The sequence below is a fragment of the Enhydra lutris genome, unplaced genomic scaffold (genome assembly GCF_002288905.1).
Source record: "Enhydra lutris kenyoni isolate GAN:26980312 unplaced genomic scaffold, ASM228890v2 scaffoldscaffold74, whole genome shotgun sequence".
NCBI classification, from domain to species: domain Eukaryota; kingdom Metazoa; phylum Chordata; class Mammalia; order Carnivora; family Mustelidae; genus Enhydra; species Enhydra lutris.
The window spans coordinates 5,309,631-5,328,730 of NW_019154158.1; the positions used below are offsets into that span (position 1 = coordinate 5,309,631).

Sequence of the window (19,100 nt, forward strand, 5' to 3'; positions counted from 1 at the left end):
GTCATGTTGCCATAGCCACTCACTCCCAGCGCCACGACTTACACCGTGTCTTCCCAGGAAAGCAGGACTGAAATCTCATCCCTTAGTCTCCAAATATAACATTTCAGCCCTCCAGCTCTTTTTTCCTTTGCTCTCAGGAAGGCTGGTCTTTAGGTCCGGGGAGACTTCCAGTTCCTTGACTCTATTCTTTCCTTACCCACCAGTTCCTCATGTCTTTACTTCTCTTCCTAACCAGCCTTGATTCTACAATGCTTTACTCCTGCTCCTCCACGAAATGGTCTCTTCCTCCATTATTATTAACCTTTGGAACTGTTCTCCTGGCTTCAGATTTAGACTTTAAATCCATTCTCTACACTGTAGCAAGAGTGATCTCTCTGTAAACCGCATCATATTACTCACCTGTCTAAATTTTCTAATGCTTCCCGTTGCCAACTACTACCCACTTCCAAAAGGTACCATGCTCCCACAGATCTATACTCTTGCACATGCTGGATCCTCTTCCTGGTTTAACTCTCCTTTTATTCTCTGGCAGAATAACTCCCATTTTTCCTTCAAGATTTAGTTCAGGCATCACCTCTTATAGGAAGCCCTCCCTGATCTCCCCTATCTCCTACCTAGTTTAGATGCCTCTCCTGTGAGCCCACATGGCACCCCGTCATTCACTGGAGTCACAGCCCTGATTATCCCATAATATCACTGTTTGCTAACTAATCTGACTCCCCGTCAGCTGTAAGAAACTGAGAACAGACACCAAACAAATTTTTGTTGACTTAACATATATTCTGGGAGGATTGGCTTTCTATGTTTGTTATCAGTTTGATTTTATTTTTTTAAAGATGGGGGAATTTGAACATGTTTATATACTGAGAGTAAAGAGCTGTAATAATGAGAGAATGTGAGGTTGGAGATTTGGAGGATTGAGGGAACAATGAATTGAACAGTGCCTAAGGAAGCAGAGGGAGGGGTCCCTTAGGTGGAGGAACAGTCCTCAGGCCAGGGCAGGCACAGAGCCTTCCTTTCCCCCCAGCCTACAGGAAAGGGGCAGGTACTGATGAATATATGTGTTGGCTGGGAGGAGGAAACTGGGGGAGTTTCCAATTTATGGCCTCTGTTTCATCTAATCTAAGTGTTGAGTTGGTGTTAAGGTGGATGAAAATTTGGGGAAGAATGGCAAAGGCCTGGAAGACTGAGCTGGCTAGGGACCCACAGCAGCTTCCCATACTTCTTCTGTGACCCTTCTTTCTACTCCTCAATCCTCCACAGATCCCAGGACACTACCCAGTGCTCCTGAACATGGCACCCACTCATCTTGTCTGTGAAATGCACTGAGCTCCTGCCATCAATCCATAACTAAGTGTAGTCCTTATATAAGAGAGTGATTGTAAAACACGTGGCCCAGCACCAGGTACCTAGTAAAGAATCAGTAAATGGTAGTTCTTGAATTCACTAGCAGTATGCATGTTGTCTTTCCTAGCTGCATAGGAGTGTGGACAGTGTGATGTGAATCCCCGCCCTCTGGGAGCTTGTGTTCTTGTCAAAGAAGGAAACACCCATACAATAATTTAAAAGCAATGCAAAATGATACATGGTGGTTACCAACAACCAACTGGTGCTTTGCTTCGTGATCACAGCCCCCAATAAAAAGGATCTGTTATATCAAGACCTAGAACTCAGATACTTAGATGTAACAGAAACAGAAGTTTCATTAAACAATACTTACCTTTTCTTTGTGTGATGCATTCTGATATTTTCTATTCTATTCTACTTTGTTTTTAAAAAGTGATGGTCAAGGCTCGTTGTGATGGACTGAACTGTGTCTCTGAAAAATTCATATTTTCAGGGAGTCTGGCTGGCTCAGTCAGTACAACATGTGATTCTTGATCTCAGGGTCATGAGTTCAAATCCCACATTGGGTGTAGAACTTATTTTAATCACTTTAAAACAATGTTTTATTTTTTTAATTTTTTAAAAGATTTTATTTATTTATTTGACAGAGAGAGAGATCACAAGTAGGCAGAGAGGCAGGCAGAGGGAGAGGGGGAACAGGCTCCCCACTGAGCAGAGAGCCCGATGCGGGGCTCCCTCCCAGGACCCTGAGATCACGACCCGAGCCGAAGGCAGAGGTTTAACCCACTGAGCCACCCAGGCACCCCTAAAACAATTTTTAAAAAATTATTTATTTATTCTAAAGAAAGAGAGTACAAAGGGATGAGCGGAGGGAGAGGGACAAGCGGACTTCACACAGAGTGCCAAGTCTCACGTGGGGTGTGATCTAGGACCCTGAGATCATGACCTAAGCCAAGACTAAATGTCAGACATTTAACCGACTGAGCTACCCAGGTGCCCCTAAAAATTGTTTTTAATTCAAATTTTCATATGTTTAACTCCTATGCCCTTAAAAATTCATATTCCTTTGAGGTTCACCCAGTAGATCAGAATGTAACCTTATTTGGGGATAGGGACTTTACAGAGGTAATCCAGTTAAAATGAGGTCATTAAGGATGGGCCGTAAGCCAATATGGCTGGTGTCCTTATGAAAAGGGGAAATTTTTTTTTTTAAAGATTTTATTTATTTATTTGACAGAGATCACAAGTAGGCAGAGAGGCAGGCAGAGAGAGGGGGCGGGAAGCAGACTCCCTGCCGAGCAGAGAGCCCGACTCAGGGCTCGATCCCAGAACCCTGGGATCATGACCTGAGCCGAAGGCAGAGGCTTTAACCCACTGAGCCACCCAGGCGCCCCGAAAAGGGGAAATTTGAAGATAGGCTCAAATATAGGGAGAACACCATGAGAACCTGAAGACAGCCATCTACAAGCCAAGGAATGGCTTGTAGAACAGATTTTCCCTCTCAGCTCTCTGAAGGGGCACCCTGCCAACACCTTGATCTGGGACTTCTAGCCCCCCGAACTGTGAGACAATACGCTTCTGTTGTTTAAGCCAACCCAACCTGGGGTGTTTTGTGATGGCAGTCCCAGCAAACTAATCCTTCAAACTGATTTTCTGACTCACTGTTGCCTTATTAAACTTCCCTTTACAGACCACAAATTTTTTTCCTTTTTTTTTTTTTAAGATTCTATTTATTTATTTGACACAGAGAGAGAGTACAAGTAGGGGGGAGTGGCAGGCAGAGGAAGAGGGAGAAAGAGACTCCCTGCTGAGCAAGGAGCCCAACGACATGGGGCTTGATTCCAGGATCCTGGGATCGTGACCCAAGCTGAAGGCAGATGCTTAACCAACGGAGCCACCCAGGAGCCCAGACCACAAATTTCTTCTTTCCTATGTTTACTCTCATGTAATCTTCATGACCCGTTAGGGGGAGGGTAGGGCTGGAAGGAGGGAGAGGCAAGCAAGGCCCTCACTCCCAGAGTCACACAAGTGGGGGTATCATCACTGAAAGTCTAGCTGACCCTACAATTGTACAACCTGAAGATGAGTGCTTCCTTTAGTTTTGCTAAACGGTTGCTAAACTGTTTAGTTTTGCTAAACTCTATTTGAGGGGTTGACACACAGCCACAAAGCTCTTAAGTGGAGTCAGATCTAAGCTAGGTTTGCCTCTAAATTCTGGGTCCTCAATTAATTAATTAGTTCATTAATTCTAGGTTCTTTCTATGACACCACAGTGTCCCCATTGGTGCAATCAGTTAGAGAGGATGGCAATAAATATTGTTTTCCAACCAGCCCTTGGTCCTCACCTTTCTACCTTGCAAAGGAGCCAAAGTTAAGGACTACATTCAATCCTCCCCTTCTCTTGCCAAAATTCGGGGGAACTCGGGGCTTCTGAGACCCTTATTAATTCAGCTACTGTCTGTGGATGTCTGCAGGCAAGGTGGGCCCCTGAGAACATGTGTCTTGAGCTCTTGTGTGCATACACTGCCGTCCCAGCACTGCTGGTCATACAAACCCATGGACCAGGTTCCCTACCTGTCATCTCCACCCTTGGACGACAGCCTCTCCACTCCACTGCCTTCCAGACCCGGCAAACCCATAAACACACTTACTTCCGATATCTCATCTTTGCGACACTATTTTTACCCCCACATCAGGGGTCCCCAATGTGGGATGGAAGTCCTTCTGCCTTCCTCCTACCTGCCTTATTCCAGCCTGTAAAAATAATGCCTAATATTTACTGTGTGCTAGGCATTGTTCTAAGTCTATACATAATATTACCGTATCTCTCTCCCACAACCTTATGAGTGAAGACTTACTTGTTCCATTTTACAGATGGCAACACTGAAACTCAAAGAGTAACTCGCTCAGAGTTGTTCAGTTAGCAGCACTGGCAGGATTGGAACCCAAGCAGCCTGTCTCTAGAATCTCAGTTCTTAGCTGCTATCCTTTGCTGCCCGGCTGGGGACCCCATGCACACATGCACTCATGCAAAAACACGCCCGGCCACATGGGGAGGGCAGGGAAGGAGCTGGGTTCTAGAAATCAGTTCAAGCACTAGGGGGCAGCATAGGCCTGGCTTTGGCCCCTCAGCCCGCCCTGCTGGGAGAGAGAAGAGGGGAGTAGAAACCTCCTCCCACCTCCCACCACCCCCTGGAGATCACCCTTTTTATACACCTTGTCTCCCAGGTTTGGGGAAATAGGGGCCTCTCTAGGCCGCTTGGCCTCCTTCAGCTCCTCCGCCAGCAAAAGCTGCAAAAACCATCCGCTAGTTACAACGATGACTCAGAAGCTGAGCAAGCCTAGTGTTTGTGAGTTTGTGTCTCATTGTGACTGCTTGTGGCTCTGAGGGCTGACATGACTGTGAGCCTACCTGCACATGTGTAAGTGTGTGTGTGTGTGTGTGTGTGTGTGTGTGTGTGTGTGTGGTCTGATGGCCAGGGAAGTTGCACATGTATGTGTTTGTTTCTGGGTGTGTCTTCGTGTTTACCACAGAAACAGGAACTTGGCCAAGGCTGCACAGCAGATTCCTAGTCAAACTTGTCCCTTGGGAATCTGCAGGCAGCAACTCCAGGTTGTGCTGGCTCCCGCAAGTGTCTGAAGAGTAGTGCTCTGTAAGGAGGGGGCCGAGACAGTTTTCAGTACAAGAGAGTCCTTTTGGAGTCTTCCAGAATTCTGAGCTCTGGGGTCCCCTCCCCCTCTCCCTCCCATCAGTGGTCACGCGACCTCTAAGTCTCACCGGCCAAGAAGGGAGGAGGATCTAGGAGTTCCAGACAGCCTGGAGCTCCCTGGCTGCTTTCAGGGTCCTCCACTGGAGGGAGCGCAGAGCCCAGAGGGATTTAGCTTTTTCAGAGGTCCCGGGGTGGGGTTGGGGGGTTGGGGGGTTGGGGGGCGGGTGCCCAGTTCTTCCTGTGCCCAAATCGCAGGCCCCAGCAAAATTCTGAGTATGGGAGAGGCAGTTTGGAGCCACAGGTCTCTGCTTGGTTTTAGGTGACTTTCTGGAGAAAAGTTGATCGCTTTTGAGGGGACACAGTAAGTGGAGGTCAGGCTCCCCTCCAGTCTGGCCCCAGGGTCAGGAGCCCCAGTCCTTGCTCCCTGGACCCCATGATCCCCCACTCGGCACAGGAGGCACACACGCTCACCCTACTTTCTTCCTCTTCCTCCTCCAGCCCACTTTCTCTTCTCTGTGTCGTCAGAGCTCCAGGGAGGGACCTGGTTAGAAGGAGAAGCCGGAAACAGCGGGCTGGGGCAGCCAGTGCTTACACTGAGGAGGAAAGACGGGAGAGGTGGTGTGGGGGTGTGTGTGTGTGTGTGTGTGTGTGTGTGTGTGTGTTGTTTTTGGTGGTGGTGGTGGTGGAGGGAGGGGGGGGTTGCCAGCAGGGCCAGGCCTGAACTCGCTGGATAGAGCTACGGACTCATGGGGCCTGGCAGTGCCCGCTGAGAGAGGGAGAAGACAGCGGAGGGGTTGCCAAGGTGAGGGGATGCCTCCGAGGAGGGGGAGGGGGAAGTGCTGACTTTAAGTGTGTGTGGGGGGGGGTGGATTAGCAGGGGTACTCTCGCGACCCTACCCTGGGCGGGGTGTATGTTTCCCGGGAAATTGTTTCATTTGGTGTTGGGAGCTGGTGGTCCTGGGTTTGGGCACTTTTGAATTCTCAGAGGAATCTGGTCTGGGCAAGGCCCGGCACTCCCACCTCCCCGCGTGGGTCACTTTTTCCACACCCCCACCCCCGCACCTCCAGGGGCAAGTAAAGGCACGGAAAGGAGAGCAAGGAGGTGCCCCTCTGCCCTGGAAGGGGGGAGGGGAGGTGCCTGCCCCTCCTTAGAAGGTTGATGCCCGAGGGAGGTGGGTCCTTGACAAGCCCCTATCCTGTTCCCCCATAAATGCTGTCGTTCAAGGGTGTGGCTTGGGGGGATGAGCGAGCCCCAGATGTAGACCTCATGGTGCCCCGGAGAAGGGGGAATTTCCCCCTCAAAAGTGCTCCACGCTTGGCTGCTGTAGACGCCGAGATTTCCCGGTGGCGGCGCAGGGTTAACCCTCCTCGTGCTGAACTGGCTCCACCTTCCCGCCCCCACTGCCACATACACATATTGGGAAACTCAGAGAAGCTCTTTTGACTTTTGATCCTGTGGTTCCGCGGTCAGAGGGCTCGCGAATGCAGGGACAGAGGTGATCGGATTTAGGCCAGGAAGCAGGCTGCGGAGCACGGTGGACGCCCGGGCTTGCCTCCCGGGTGGGGAGGGGGGGGGGACCCCGGCCCCCCCCCCCCCCCCCCCCGCGCCGTGGCTCCTCCTCCCCGCCGGTCTTCTTGGGGGCTTAAAGCTTAAGGTGCGGGCAGTCGGCAGTCAGTGCGGGCCCCTGGGCTCAGCTTCGTTATAGGGTGGCCCTCTGAGGTCTGGGGATGGATTAGGGGAGGAGATTTGAAGACTGGGCCTTGCCGGGAGGCTGGTCACTCGACAAGGGTTTATAGAAGAAAGTGGGGAGCGAGTGGGGAGGGCTGCCTTCTGCTTAAGGATTACCTGTCTCCACTTGGGTAGGGATAGAGGGTCAAAGGTCTGAGCACCATGAGAAACAGGAGAGGAAGAGAGAAGAGAGGAATGGAGTCCGCTCTTGAATTTAAAACATAGACCAATAGGTGCCCCACTCCAGGGTGGGAGGTGGTAGAGAAAGGCCTGTTGGAAGATCCTGAGCAGGCGGGAGGATTCTGCCTTTCAGAGAAAAGAGCTAGAGGGTATAGAAGCTGGTGGGTGGGGGGAGCAAGAAGGCTTGGGACCAAGAGTCTCCAGAGAAGGGGTCCCTCTCTTTTCTATCCCTTTGGAAGTCTTGGGAGAGAGGAGTAGCCAAAAGCCCAACAAGAGGGCTTGTGGTTACTGGGTTGGGGGAGACTCAGGGAATTTCCACCGCCATCCTCTCCATTCTCTCATCTCTAGGAGAGGGGCACTATGGGACACAGGCTTTGAGAAACCCCTGGGAAAACACTGGTTGACCCTCCCCACCCTACAGCTCACCCAGAAATGGGGATGCAACCCTCTCCCCTACTTCTTCCATCTCCTCCTTTCCTCTCTCCTTCTTTTCTCCTCTGCCCTTGGCCTCTAGCCCAGCCTCTAGCTTCCTCTTCCCAGCTTCTAGGCTCTTCACTCCAGGCTTACTAACACTACTTTTTCTCCAATCTGTCCCACCTTCTTTCCAAGTTCTCTCTGCTTCACCCTTTCCTCCAACTCTGCCTCCCTTCGTCAGCTCTCCTCCCACAGCCCCACCTCTTAGGATGTTAGGGTCTGGATGTGGAAGGGGCCCTCACAGAACGGTGTCACTTACCTCTTGGAATCAAGTCCTGATTTCCGAACTCACTGGTTCAGTGGCCTTGGCAAGCTAGAGAACCTCCTTTAGACTCAGTTTCTTCATCTATGAAAGGGCATAGTTCCATATTTTAAAAATCACTGCAAAGCTCTGAGATAATGAGCTTCATGTAATGCCTCAAACATAGTAAATTCTCAATAAATGGTAGCTGTTAATGCTCTCCCGTTCTCTTCGTCATCGTCCAGCCTTTTCAAATTATCTCATGGAGCCCCAGGATTTTGAGGGGTGTCCTTAGTGACATCTTTGGGGTCAGGAGGTAGGGAGAGGGAAGTAGAAGCCGTAGGATTTTGGGCCTACCACATTTGCTTTCAACAGAGAAACTCTAGTGTTATACCTTTTATATAATTGGGATTCCACAGATTAAAAACTAAAATTGTCTACTACTTTAGAAATTTTTGGAAAGTTCTGCATGTATCCAAGTCTCATATTTTATGAGGTGAGAAGATCAAGCCTCACAGTGGGGAGGTTCCTTGCCCACAGAACCAGAGCCAGCTCAGAACTGCAATCCAAGTCCTCTGCCTTCTCTCAGAGAGCTTTCTGTACTCTGCCCACCTGTCCTGTCCTTCCAGCCCTCTGGCTGCAATTCAGCTCTTCCTACCCCATCACCCCTTTGTTTACAACTGGAGGGATTACCTTGTTTGGGGCATTGACCAATGATGTCCCCCGGTTGAGGTATCAGGCTGTGAGTGGTGATGCGGATGGTCTCTGGGATCTGGGATCTGTAGGAGGTTGCTGGCTGCCCCCAGAACGTAAGCTGACTTTCTTGGGTGCCTCTCAGAGTGGCCTTGTTCCCTTCCAGAAGGCACCCTCCAAACCCCAGATCATGTCTCTGTGGGGTCTGGTCTCCAAGATGCCTCCGGAAAAACTGCAGCGGCTCTATGTCGACTTTCCCCAACACCTGAGGCATCTCCTGAGTGACTGGCTGGAGAACCAGCCCTGGTAAGTCCTAGCTGCCCCATGCTGGTCTCCTCCAGGTCTTCCCTCTCCCACCTTGCCTCTCATTAGATTGCTCTGTCCCATGTCGGGACTCGGGATGCGTTATTCCCTGTGTGGTGGCCAAGATTTAGCGGGGACCAGATTATGCACATTGACACACAGAGTCCCCCACACCCTGAGGAGCCCCAGTCAAAAAGGGAGAAGGTCAGGACTGGGGCAAGGGGACACCCCATAGCAGCTGGAAAATTGGGGAACAAAGGGCACATGGATGAGGCTGTACAGGGCATGGATGGAGACTAGGACTGGGAGGAGCTGCTGAGCTGTTTGTTGAAGGGCGGAAGATCAGTAGAGCTGGAGAAACCCTGACCCAAGGCCACCTCATCTTGATCTTCCCACAGGGAGTTCCTGGTCGGCTCAGACACCTTCTGCAGCAACATGGCTAGTGCCCTCCTTTCTGCCACTGTCCAGCGCCTTCAGACTTCCGCTGGAAAGCAGGGGGAGGGGAGCACCATCTTGCAACACATCAGCACCCTGGAGGTAGGGACAAGGAGGGGAGGGGACGAGGCTGGAGTGGGGCTGGAGTGGAGCCCGGATAAGACTTGGAACACCTGAAGAAATTGGATGCGAGAGCAAATTGGTGTTCCTGTAGTTAGCTGTTAGCTAGCATGCAAATGAGGTTTTAAAAGCATGCAAATGCATGAAAACTTCTGGAGTCCACAGTTGCGCTGCCTTTCTGTGTGCTTAGGAATGGGGCAGGGGGTGGCGTGGATTGGAGGGGGAGAATAACATGGTTGATAGCCAGGCTAACCCAGTCCGCCACTCTTCATTTCTCTAGAGCATATATCAAAGGGACCCCCTGAAGCTGGTGGCCACTTTTAGACAAATCCTTCAAGGGGAGAAAAAAGCTGTTATGGAACAGGTATTGTTAATACCCCACCTCCCACCCCACGTCAACTCCCTGGGATGTTAGCTTGAGCCATGAGAAACTAGAAGGAATTTGAACTTCAGGAGAGGCTCAATGTTTTAGGCCCAGGATAACCAAAGGAGGTTCCAGGGGTCAGAGTGCTCCCCAAGCCAAGCTCAGGGAAGCTTCAAAATGAGGGACTGAGGGTAGTGAGGCCTGGGGAGGAGAGAGCAAGGGGTAAGAGGCTGTTTCTGCCAAGAGAGAGATTTTATCCGCGGGAGATTCCAAAACGTCAGGGAGAACCTTCAAAGCAGAAAAGGAGCCAGACAAGGGAAGTGGTTTGTTTCCTTTCGGCAGAGCATGGCGGCAGGCAGCCCTTTAGGAAGCAGAGGCCTAGTGTAGAGGGATGAACGGAGTATCTCATCTCTTGGTGTCTGTCCCTCCCGGCAGTTTCGCCACCTGCCAATGCCCTTCCACTGGAAGCAGGAGGAACTGAAGTTTACCACAGCCCTGCAAAGGCTGCAGCACCGGGTGGGGGAAACTCGCCTTCTCCGAGAGGCCCTGCAGCCGGGGGCTGAGGCTGGCCAAGGTGGGAGCGTGGGTCCGGTGCTCCGAGAGGGTTCTGGGGAGTGGGTGGGAGTGACACCCTCTTGGACCTCACCTTTGACCGAACCTCAGATTTATGTGTACCCTTTATTTCTGCCCTCACTCTCAGTGTCTCTGCACAACTTGTTAGATGCTCCTGCCAACGGGAAGGGACCAAGTGAGGTAAGTGATGGGTTGGGAGGTGGAGTTTGAACTCAAAAGTACAGTCTGGGAGAGATCTCAGCTCTGTGGAGGGATGGAGATTAGGCCTCAGAGGGATACACACTGTGGCGGAGAAGGGGCAGGACTGAGAGGGGAAAGAGAGAGTGGTTTGCCCTTGGGCTCTGGAGGAGGAGCCAGGCTGGCCCCTGCTCAGGCCGACCCTGCCCGCAGGCCCTGGCCACGTTGCTGCAGGAGACTGTTGGGGAGCTGGAAGCTGCCCAGGCCCTGGTGCTGAAGAGGATCCAGATTTGGAAACGGCAGCAGCAGCTGGCAGGGAACGGCGCACCCTTTGAAGAGAGCTTGGCACCATTGCAGGAGAGGTCGGGGCAAGACTAATGGGACTGAGGGAGGGCCAGGGATGGGTGTCTGCTGTCCTGGCTGGAGGACAGGTGAGAGACAGAGGTGTCTCTCTGTGACACAGGTGTGAGAGACCCAGCAGGCCAGTTCCAGCAGGGCTGCGCGCTTGCGCCGTTGCCAGGTCCCGTCCTGTCCTGTCTGAGCACGCCCGGCCGAGGGGGGTGGGAGCGGGAGTTCACCTGGCCCATGCTTTTCTTTCTTTCTTTCTTTCTTTCTTTTTTTAAAGATTTTATTTATTTATTTGTCAAGACAGAAAGAGAGAGTGCACACAAGCAGGGGGAGCAGCAGGCAGAGGGAGAAGCAGGCTCCATGCTGAGCAAGGAGCCCCATGTGGGACTCGATCCCAGGATCCTGGGATCATGACCTGAGCCGGAGGCAGATGCTTAACCAACTGAGCCACCCAGGCCTCCCTTGGCCCGTGCTTTTCTCTTCGAGCACCTTGCCCAGCGGATTGGGCAGCCTTTTCCTATTTGGTCTGTTGGGCGGAGGCTCCTTTCAATTTGCGCCAAAGTGCCATGCGTGTTGGCAGCTGACCTGGGCACCAGAGTCCTGGGGAAGAGGCAGCCGGGTTTCCACAGGGGTCCAGGCGCAGAGAAGGAGCCTCACACCCAGAGTCAAGGCAGGTCCCACAGCCCCTTCACCCCAGGCGCCTTGCAGCCATACACACTCTCCTGCTTTCGTTCCGGGTCTAGGGGTAGGGAGTTTGGGCAGCCCGAATTCTGTGTCCCCTGACCACTGTCCTGGCCCCAGGTGTGAGAGCCTGGTGGACATTTATTCCCAGCTGCAGCAGGAAGTGGGGGCAGCTGGCGGGGAGCTGGAGCCCAAGGCCCGGGCAGTGCTGATCAGCCGGCTAGATGAAGTCCTGCGAACCCTTGTCACTAGGTACGCCCCCTGAGCCCTCAACGCGGCCTAGAGCAGACCTTGAGGAAGGAAGAGGCTTAGAGCAGTGGGAAGGGTGCCAGAAGGGACCCAGCCACTAAACTCCCCTGTGTCTTCACTCCTCCCAGCTCCTTCCTGGTGGAGAAGCAGCCCCCGCAGGTTCTGAAGACTCAGACCAAGTTCCAGGCTGGGGTTCGATTCTTACTGGGCCTACGGTTCCTGGGGGCCCCAGCCAAGCCTCCGCTGGTCAGGGCCGACATGGTGACTGAGAAGCAAGCCAGGGAGCTGAGCATGCCCCAGGGGCCCGGGGCTGGAGCGTAAGCCAGGGCTGGTGAAGGCCTGCTGGGCTGGTGGGGGCCAGGGGAGCCTGGGCGACTGGCACCCCAAAAGAGCAGGGTGGTGAGGAGGGAGGGCTGTGAGGTGTGTGGACCCTGAATGGTCACGGCAGAGGAAGCGGGGGATGCATCAGGGCTGGAACGGGATGGAGAATTGTGATTTGGCCAAGATAGGGACCTCCTTGAGACTCCAAGCAGGGAGATAGAGATTTGGGGCCGGCTGCCCTTGCCATCCACACATGGACTCAAGCTTCTCCCCACCCCTGGCCCTGCTGGGATGCACCCACTCAATGTCCGACCTCCCCTGGCAGAGAAAGCACTGGGGAAATCATCAACAACACTGTGGCCCTGGAAAACAGCATTCCTGGCAACTGCTGTTCTGCCCTGTTCAAGAACCTGGTGAGGGCTTTGGGGAGCCATTGGGAAGAGTGGGGTGGGGGGGGTCTTCAGACTGAGGGACTGTCCTTGGAGAGGGTGTCGGGAAGCCTCACCCCTGCTCCCCCTCCCACTCCTGCAGCTTCTGAAGAAAATCAAGCGCTGTGAGCGGAAGGGCACTGAGTCCGTCACCGAGGAGAAGTGTGCGGTGCTCTTCTCCACCAGCTTCACACTTGGCCCCAACAAACTCCCCATCCAGCTCCAGGTGAATTGAGCCTCAGGCTGCCCAGTCTAGGGCACCGGCTCCCCACCATGCTACATGCTGGGGCCCTGGCTCCTCACTCCTCATGATGGCTCCGTAGCCCGTGCCTCTGGGATCCGTGTGCACTGGGGTCAGGGTGAGAGCGGGAGGCGCAAGAGTGCGCCTGCCTGGGAATCGTGTGGTGGCGTCTAGCTTTTATTATATATTTCGTGTAGACCAGGGCACTGTTTTAAGTCACACATACACACATACAGAGGTAAGTACTATCTTTAGCCCCATTTCACAGATGAGTCCATTAAGATACAGAGAGACTGAGGAATTTGCCCAGGTCACACAGCTATGAAGTGCTGGAGCTGGCATTGGAAACCTAGAGGTCTGGCTCTAAACCACTGACTCATAACCACTTGTCTACAGTTAGGCCTTAATGGAGCTTTAGAAAACATTTGATAACACACCAGGAACATTTGACTATGTTGTGTGACTCCTAGAGCATCCCTGCATTCTCAGAGCCAACCCCCTGAGGAAGCCCCTTGCTCCAGTAAGAAGATCCCCCTCTTCTCGCCCCGTCAGGCTCTGTCTCTGCCGCTAGTGGTCATTGTCCACGGCAACCAGGACAACAATGCCAAAGCCACCATCTTGTGGGACAATGCCTTCTCTGAGATGGTGAGGAAAGACCTGGAGTGGCCATGGAGGGAGGGAGGGGAGGAACAGGGGTGAGCAACATGGGCTGTCATGTGGGGGGAGGCAGCGAGCAGACATGTTCAAATGGGAGTGGCCATAACTCTTTTCACCATACTCTCTAACTTCACGCTTTTATACTTCTGACCTCTTTTCGTGCTGTTCTAACAGCTACCATGTTGTAGCACCCTAAACTATTTTCGGAAAAACACCATCTTTGTGAGTGAGCTCAGGGGAATAATGGCTGGGAAGGGCAGCGCTGGGGAGGTGGGAGGGAGGAAGGCCCCTCCTGAGGAAGAAGGAGGATGATAGTCTGAAGTGTCCTATCCTTCCACTTCACCCCAGGACCGTGTCCCCTTCGTGGTAGCTGAGCGTGTGCCCTGGGAGAAGATGTGTGAAACTCTCAACCTCAAGTTCATGGCTGAAGTGGGGACCAATCGGGGGCTACTCCCAGAGCACTTCCTCTTCCTAGCCCAGAAGATCTTCAATGATAACAGCCTCAGCATGGAGGCCTTCCAGCACCGTTCCGTGTCCTGGTCACAGTTCAACAAGGTCATTCCCCTGCTTTTTGGACCTCCTACCCCTAAGCTCTTCATCCATGAGGCACTCAGCACCTTCCCAACCTCTGTCCGGAGACTGACCGCTGGGGTCTTCATGGTGCCCCATCATGGGGATCAGGGAAGCCTCCGTCACCGCCTAGGCAGGAAAACCCTTCAGCTGGGCGGGTAAGCCCAGAGGGAGCATTCCCCAGTGTCCCTCAGGTTTTGGACTGGGGGCCCTCTGTCCTCCCTCTCTACCAGTGACTCGCATGACTCATCCAGATTGTGTGTAAACACAGCTCTGATTCAAAATGACTTTGACCCATTGGGAAAATAGTTCCTATTGCAAAAACCAGGATGAAATCCCCCAGGGACACACACAGTGATACCAGCAACCATGTGCTGACACCTTACTATGTGGCAGAAACTGTGTTTAGCGCGTTAGGTATGTCATCTACTTACCCCTCCCAACATCCCTTTGAGGTAGCTGCTATTATCCGAATTTTACAGGTGAGGAACATGATGCTCAGAGGGGTTAAGTCGTTTGTCCAGCAGGTGAGGAGGGTGGGATATAACTCCCTATTTCTTGCTCTTAGCCGCCATATTTTAACTGCCCTCAAAGGGAGGTGGCTCAGAACTGGACCTGTTACAAGAATGGGGGAAAAGGTCTGGGTGTCTTGGCTGAGGACCAGCTGGGTAAATGCAGTCACGTACTGATCTCTTAGCAAAAAAGAAAGAGAAGTCTACATGACGAAAGGATGTGTTAGCAGAGGGAACAGGACACTCGCACCTGGCAATCTGCCTTGTATGGACTCCGCTGCTCTTGTTCTAATCAAGGATTGGTGGAGCGCAGTTGTTAGGAGGGACTCTGGTCTGGACTTCCTGGGCTACATCCCAGCTCTGCCTCTTACAGCTCTGTAGACCTGGGCAAGTTACTTGACCTTTCTGGGCTTTGACTTCTTCATCTGTAAGATGGGATACTTAGAGGCTTGTAAAGATCCGGTAAGTGAATTTATGGAAAGGACGTGCAATACTGCCTGGCACCTGGTCAGTGTGAGGGTTGGCCATTGTCGTTGATGAGATCTCAGATTCTGTTTTGTCCTTCAGCCCTGTGACTCTATTGTGTGGGCACTCACAACCCAGGGCCTGTCCTAACCAGGCCCTAGCTCTGGCCCTCCTGTGTTCACACTAGCTCCTCCTTATTCCCCAGGAGATCCTGCTGGGTCGTGGCTTCACCTTTTGGCAGTGGTTCGACGGTGTCCTGGACCTCACCAAGCGCTGTCTCCGGAGCTACTGGTCAGATCGGTGAGTCCCTGCCCCAGTGGCCTGAGCATTTGTATCCCTAGCTCCTTCTCCACAGCCAGTGCCCCAACCCCATCCTCTCCTTCATCCTGGCCAGGCTGATCATTGGCTTCATCAGCAAACAGTACGTCACTAGCCTTCTTCTCAACGAGCCTGATGGAACATTCCTCCTTCGCTTCAGTGACTCAGAGATTGGGGGCATCACCATTGCCCATGTCATCCGGGGCCAGGATGGTGAGGTCACCCCAGCCAGTCCTCTGTTTCTGTGCCTTTGCCCTCTGGGGTGTCTCCTGCCTGGGAAGGAAATGTCTTGGCCTTCCTTGATGCCAAGCCTGATCTTCAGGGAGTCCTTCCTTAGGTCCAACTTCCCTCCACACTTCTGCAGTCTACCTTCTCATTGTGAGCTCTGTAGGAACAGAGACTGGTTGGTCTCCCTCCCCCAGGACTCTCACCCTCACTCCTCTCCCCCTCACCTTGGTAGACTGAGAGTGGATCTTGTGTTGGGGCAGGATGGAGAGGGGGAGAATGTCTGGACAGAGGGGACTCAGGGTCTCATTCCTATTGTAGGCTCCCCACAGATAGAGAACATCCAGCCATTCTCTGCCAAAGACCTATCCATTCGTTCACTGGGAGATCGAATCCGGGACCTTGCTCAGCTCAAAAACCTCTACCCCAAGAAACCCAAGGATGAAGCTTTCCGGAGCCACTACAAGCGTAAGCTGGAGCTCGCAGTTTGAACCCTTCTTTTGCCCATCTCTTCCATCATCCCAGTTGCCCCCTTCCTACACAGTGTATGTCATTCCTGACTTCTCTCTCCATTTTCAAAGCCCCATTTCTCCTACTTGCCCATCAGCTATGCCCACTTTTACACATCCCTTCCTCCCCAATCCTGGGGCACTCCATGGCTCTCCTTTCCTCCCCCACAACAGCTGAACAAATGGGTAAGGATGGCAGGGGTTATGTCCCAGCTACCATCAAGATGACTGTGGAAAGGTGAGTGTGGCGTTGTGAATGGTGGGCGGGCCTGGTACTCCTCGCTGGAAGAAGTGGTGGCATCAGCCTTTGGTCAGTCACACGGACCTCCTTCCCTCCTCCAGGGACCAGCCACTTCCTACCTTGGAGCCCCAAATGCCTACCATGGTGCCAGCTTACGATCTTGGAATGGCCGCTGATTCCCCCATGAATATGCAGCTCAGCCCAGACATGGTGTAAGGAGCTTGAGAGGCAGGAATGGGAGTGGTCTGTGGGGACAGGTGTTTAAGCCTGGGCAGCTGGGAGAGCTGGCATTAGGGACTGAAGTAGGGGATTTCTTTTTCTAGGAGAGGGATTCCCATCTTGGGGCAGGAGGTGGGGGTGTCCAGCAGAGGGCTGGCCTCAGGGGGGTCTGCATTCTTTCCCCAGGTCCCAAGTGTACCCACCGCACTCTCACTCCATCCCCTCGTACCAAGCCCTCTCCCGGGAAGACACGTTGACAACCTTCCCAGAGTAAGTGGAAGGGACACGGATACCCATCCGCAAGGGGGATGGGCATTTACCATTTGTTAGGAGAGGCTCCGCTGTGAGAAAGGGGCAGCAAAAGGCTGACACTCTGTCTCTTCTGTCCACTCCATTGAGAGGTTAGTGGTTAAGATCCAGACTTAGCCAGGTTCAAATTCCAGCTCCACCACCTACTGACTTTGGGCAGGTTGCTTCATACTGGTGCCCGAGAATAGGGAGTATTGATAATAATACTAATAATACCTTCCTCGGGGGATTATTATGAAGGTTAATTGAATTAGTAATACCTGTAAAGCTCATAGCAAGAACTATATTAAGAACTAAGATTACCTCTCCTGCCACTGTGATTTATCTGCTGTCTGGATTTTTATTTATTCATCTGTTTTGACCTTGAAGTGGCCTAGACATTTTTCCTCCCTAAGTAACACTCTTATTATAATAACTGCAGGTGCTTATTGACTCTTAGACAAGGCACAACATCTCCCCTCCCAGGAGTTGAGGTAGGGTAGAGACTGGGGGGCTTAGAACCACTTAGAACCACCAGAGTCCAGAGAAACATTAGAAATTAGCTAATTCAAGGGCTCCTGGGTGATTGAGTCGGTTAAGCATCTGACACTTGGTTTCAGCTCAGGTCATGATCTCAGGGTCATGATCTTAGGGGCCTGGGGATAAAGCCTCCCTCCAAACCCCTGGCACTTGTGTTGTTGGGAGTCTGTTTCTCTCCCTGTTTCTCTGCTCCTCCCCCTCCCAAATAAATAAAGAGATCAGCTAGCTCAGCCCTTCTCTCCTCCCCCAGCCCAATCCCCAACACATACACATTTTACAGATGAGAAGGCTGAGCCCACGGCTTACCCAAAACTATGTGGTCGGGAAAAGGAGCTGGAAATTGTTTGCTCATTCAACGACCTTGACTTTGGAACATGGTGCCCTTGTCTAGCCTTCCTTTCTCTGACTGTGCCCTCCTTCCCGTTTCCAGATCTCATCTGCAGATGCCCCCCAACCTGAACCCGATGAACCTGTCCTTTGACCAAACTCACCCTCAGTGAGTGACAGCACCCCTCCTGATCCCATGCTCCCCATTCCTTCCCATCCTTATCCCACCCCCATCTTACTGACTTTTCTGGTCTTGGCAGGGGCCTGCTCCCATGCCCATCTCAGGAGCATGCTGTGTCCAATCCTGAGCCCCTGCTCTGCTCAGATGTGACCATGGCTGAAGATAGCTGCATGAGCCAGTCAGTGGGAGGGTTCCCTCAGGGAAGCTGGTGAGTGGCATCCTGGGGGTGATGGCTGGGCAAGGGCTGGAGGAGCGGGTGCCATAGCTACCCTACTGTTTCTCCCCTTCCTTCTTACAGGGTTGGTGAAGACATGTTCCCACCCTTGCTGCCTCCTACTGAACAGGACCTCACCAAGCTTCTCCTGGAGGGGCAAGGGGAATCGGGGGGAGGAGCCTTGGGCACCCAGCCCCTCTTGCAGCCCTCTCATTATGGGCAGTCTGGGATCTCAATGTCCCACCTGGACCTAAGGGCCAACCCTAGTTGGTGATCGCAGCTGGAATGGGAGCCCCAAGAAAGACCGCTCTTCTACCCCCCCGGAACCTGCTCTGGACACTTGCCCACGCTCCTGCCAAGCGGCAGATGGGGAGAGTGTCCTCTTATCCCCATCTACTCCCTGGTCAGGAGGAAAAGACTGCCAGGAAAATGCACAGTGGGTGGAGCCTATCCACTCCTTCCTCCTACCACACACCCCTGTCCTCCCCCTTCCAACGCTGGAAGGGAAATTCAGGTTCCAAAATGAGACACGCCCCAACACGCCTGCACACACAGAAAACACACACACACACACACCCTCTCTCCCTGGAAGATGAGGCTGAGTAGGAAGGGGGCTGGGCAACAGCACAGGTTACGACAGAGGACTTCTCTGACCATCTTGAGCCTGAGCCCAGGACACACACATAGAAACAGGCAGACACGTGCACGTTTGTGCGAGAGGCTGGGAACTGAGGGATGGGCTTGGGTCTCAGCCCTGGGGTTGATGGAGAAGCAGTTCAGGAGACCCTGGGTGGGAGGAGGTGGGAGAATCTGTACAGTTGGGTTACTGAGGTGGGTTATGCCCAGATTAAAAAATTTCCAACAGCCCCACATTCCTGTCAGTCAGATGAGATTTTTGGTTATGTGTAGGTCAAGGGCTGCGTTTTACGGGCAGCTGTGTGAAAGTGTGCATCCCTGAGACGTGTGAATATACAGATGTCACACACATTCACTGTTATGGCCACAAAAATACATGTATCTTTCTGATCTTGCCTGTGTGACAAGTTCAGAAGTGTGAAACACTGCACAAAAGACACCAGCGAATGCGCTAGCTTCTTTGATGCACGCTAACCCAGATGTACTCAGCTTTCGTAGGACCGTGGCCCCCATGGGTCTGTGTGGCTGTGACATCTGTATGTGGCTCTAGCTTTGGTGGCTCAACCCTGCCAATCCTGCCCAAA

General features: G+C 52.7%; 1 protein-coding gene across 2 annotated transcripts; it reads left to right on the forward strand.

The window, feature by feature from the left end:
• The first annotated feature begins 5,729 nt into the window (after positions 1-5,729).
• LOC111160115 (signal transducer and activator of transcription 6) lies at positions 5,730-18,750 on the forward strand. 2 transcript variants are annotated; one of them, XM_022522957.1, is made up of 22 exons: positions 5,730-5,859; positions 8,541-8,680; positions 9,076-9,214; positions 9,513-9,596; positions 10,032-10,170; positions 10,297-10,349; positions 10,560-10,708; positions 11,496-11,627; positions 11,753-11,941; positions 12,271-12,358; positions 12,477-12,599; positions 13,167-13,259; positions 13,620-13,826; positions 15,024-15,118; positions 15,213-15,349; positions 15,683-15,829; positions 16,045-16,108; positions 16,213-16,323; positions 16,517-16,600; positions 17,589-17,654; positions 17,746-17,874; positions 17,965-18,750. In XM_022522957.1, exons 2-22 carry the CDS (start codon positions 8,565-8,567, stop codon positions 18,152-18,154), a joined length of 2,535 nt encoding a protein of 844 aa, XP_022378665.1. In that variant the 5' UTR covers positions 5,730-5,859; positions 8,541-8,564; the 3' UTR covers positions 18,155-18,750. The 2 variants fall into 2 exon arrangements, with proteins under 2 accessions (XP_022378665.1, XP_022378666.1); XM_022522958.1 differs by having other exon boundaries at positions 5,747-5,859; positions 8,544-8,680; positions 17,965-18,456.
• The last annotated feature ends 350 nt before the right edge of the window (positions 18,751-19,100 follow it).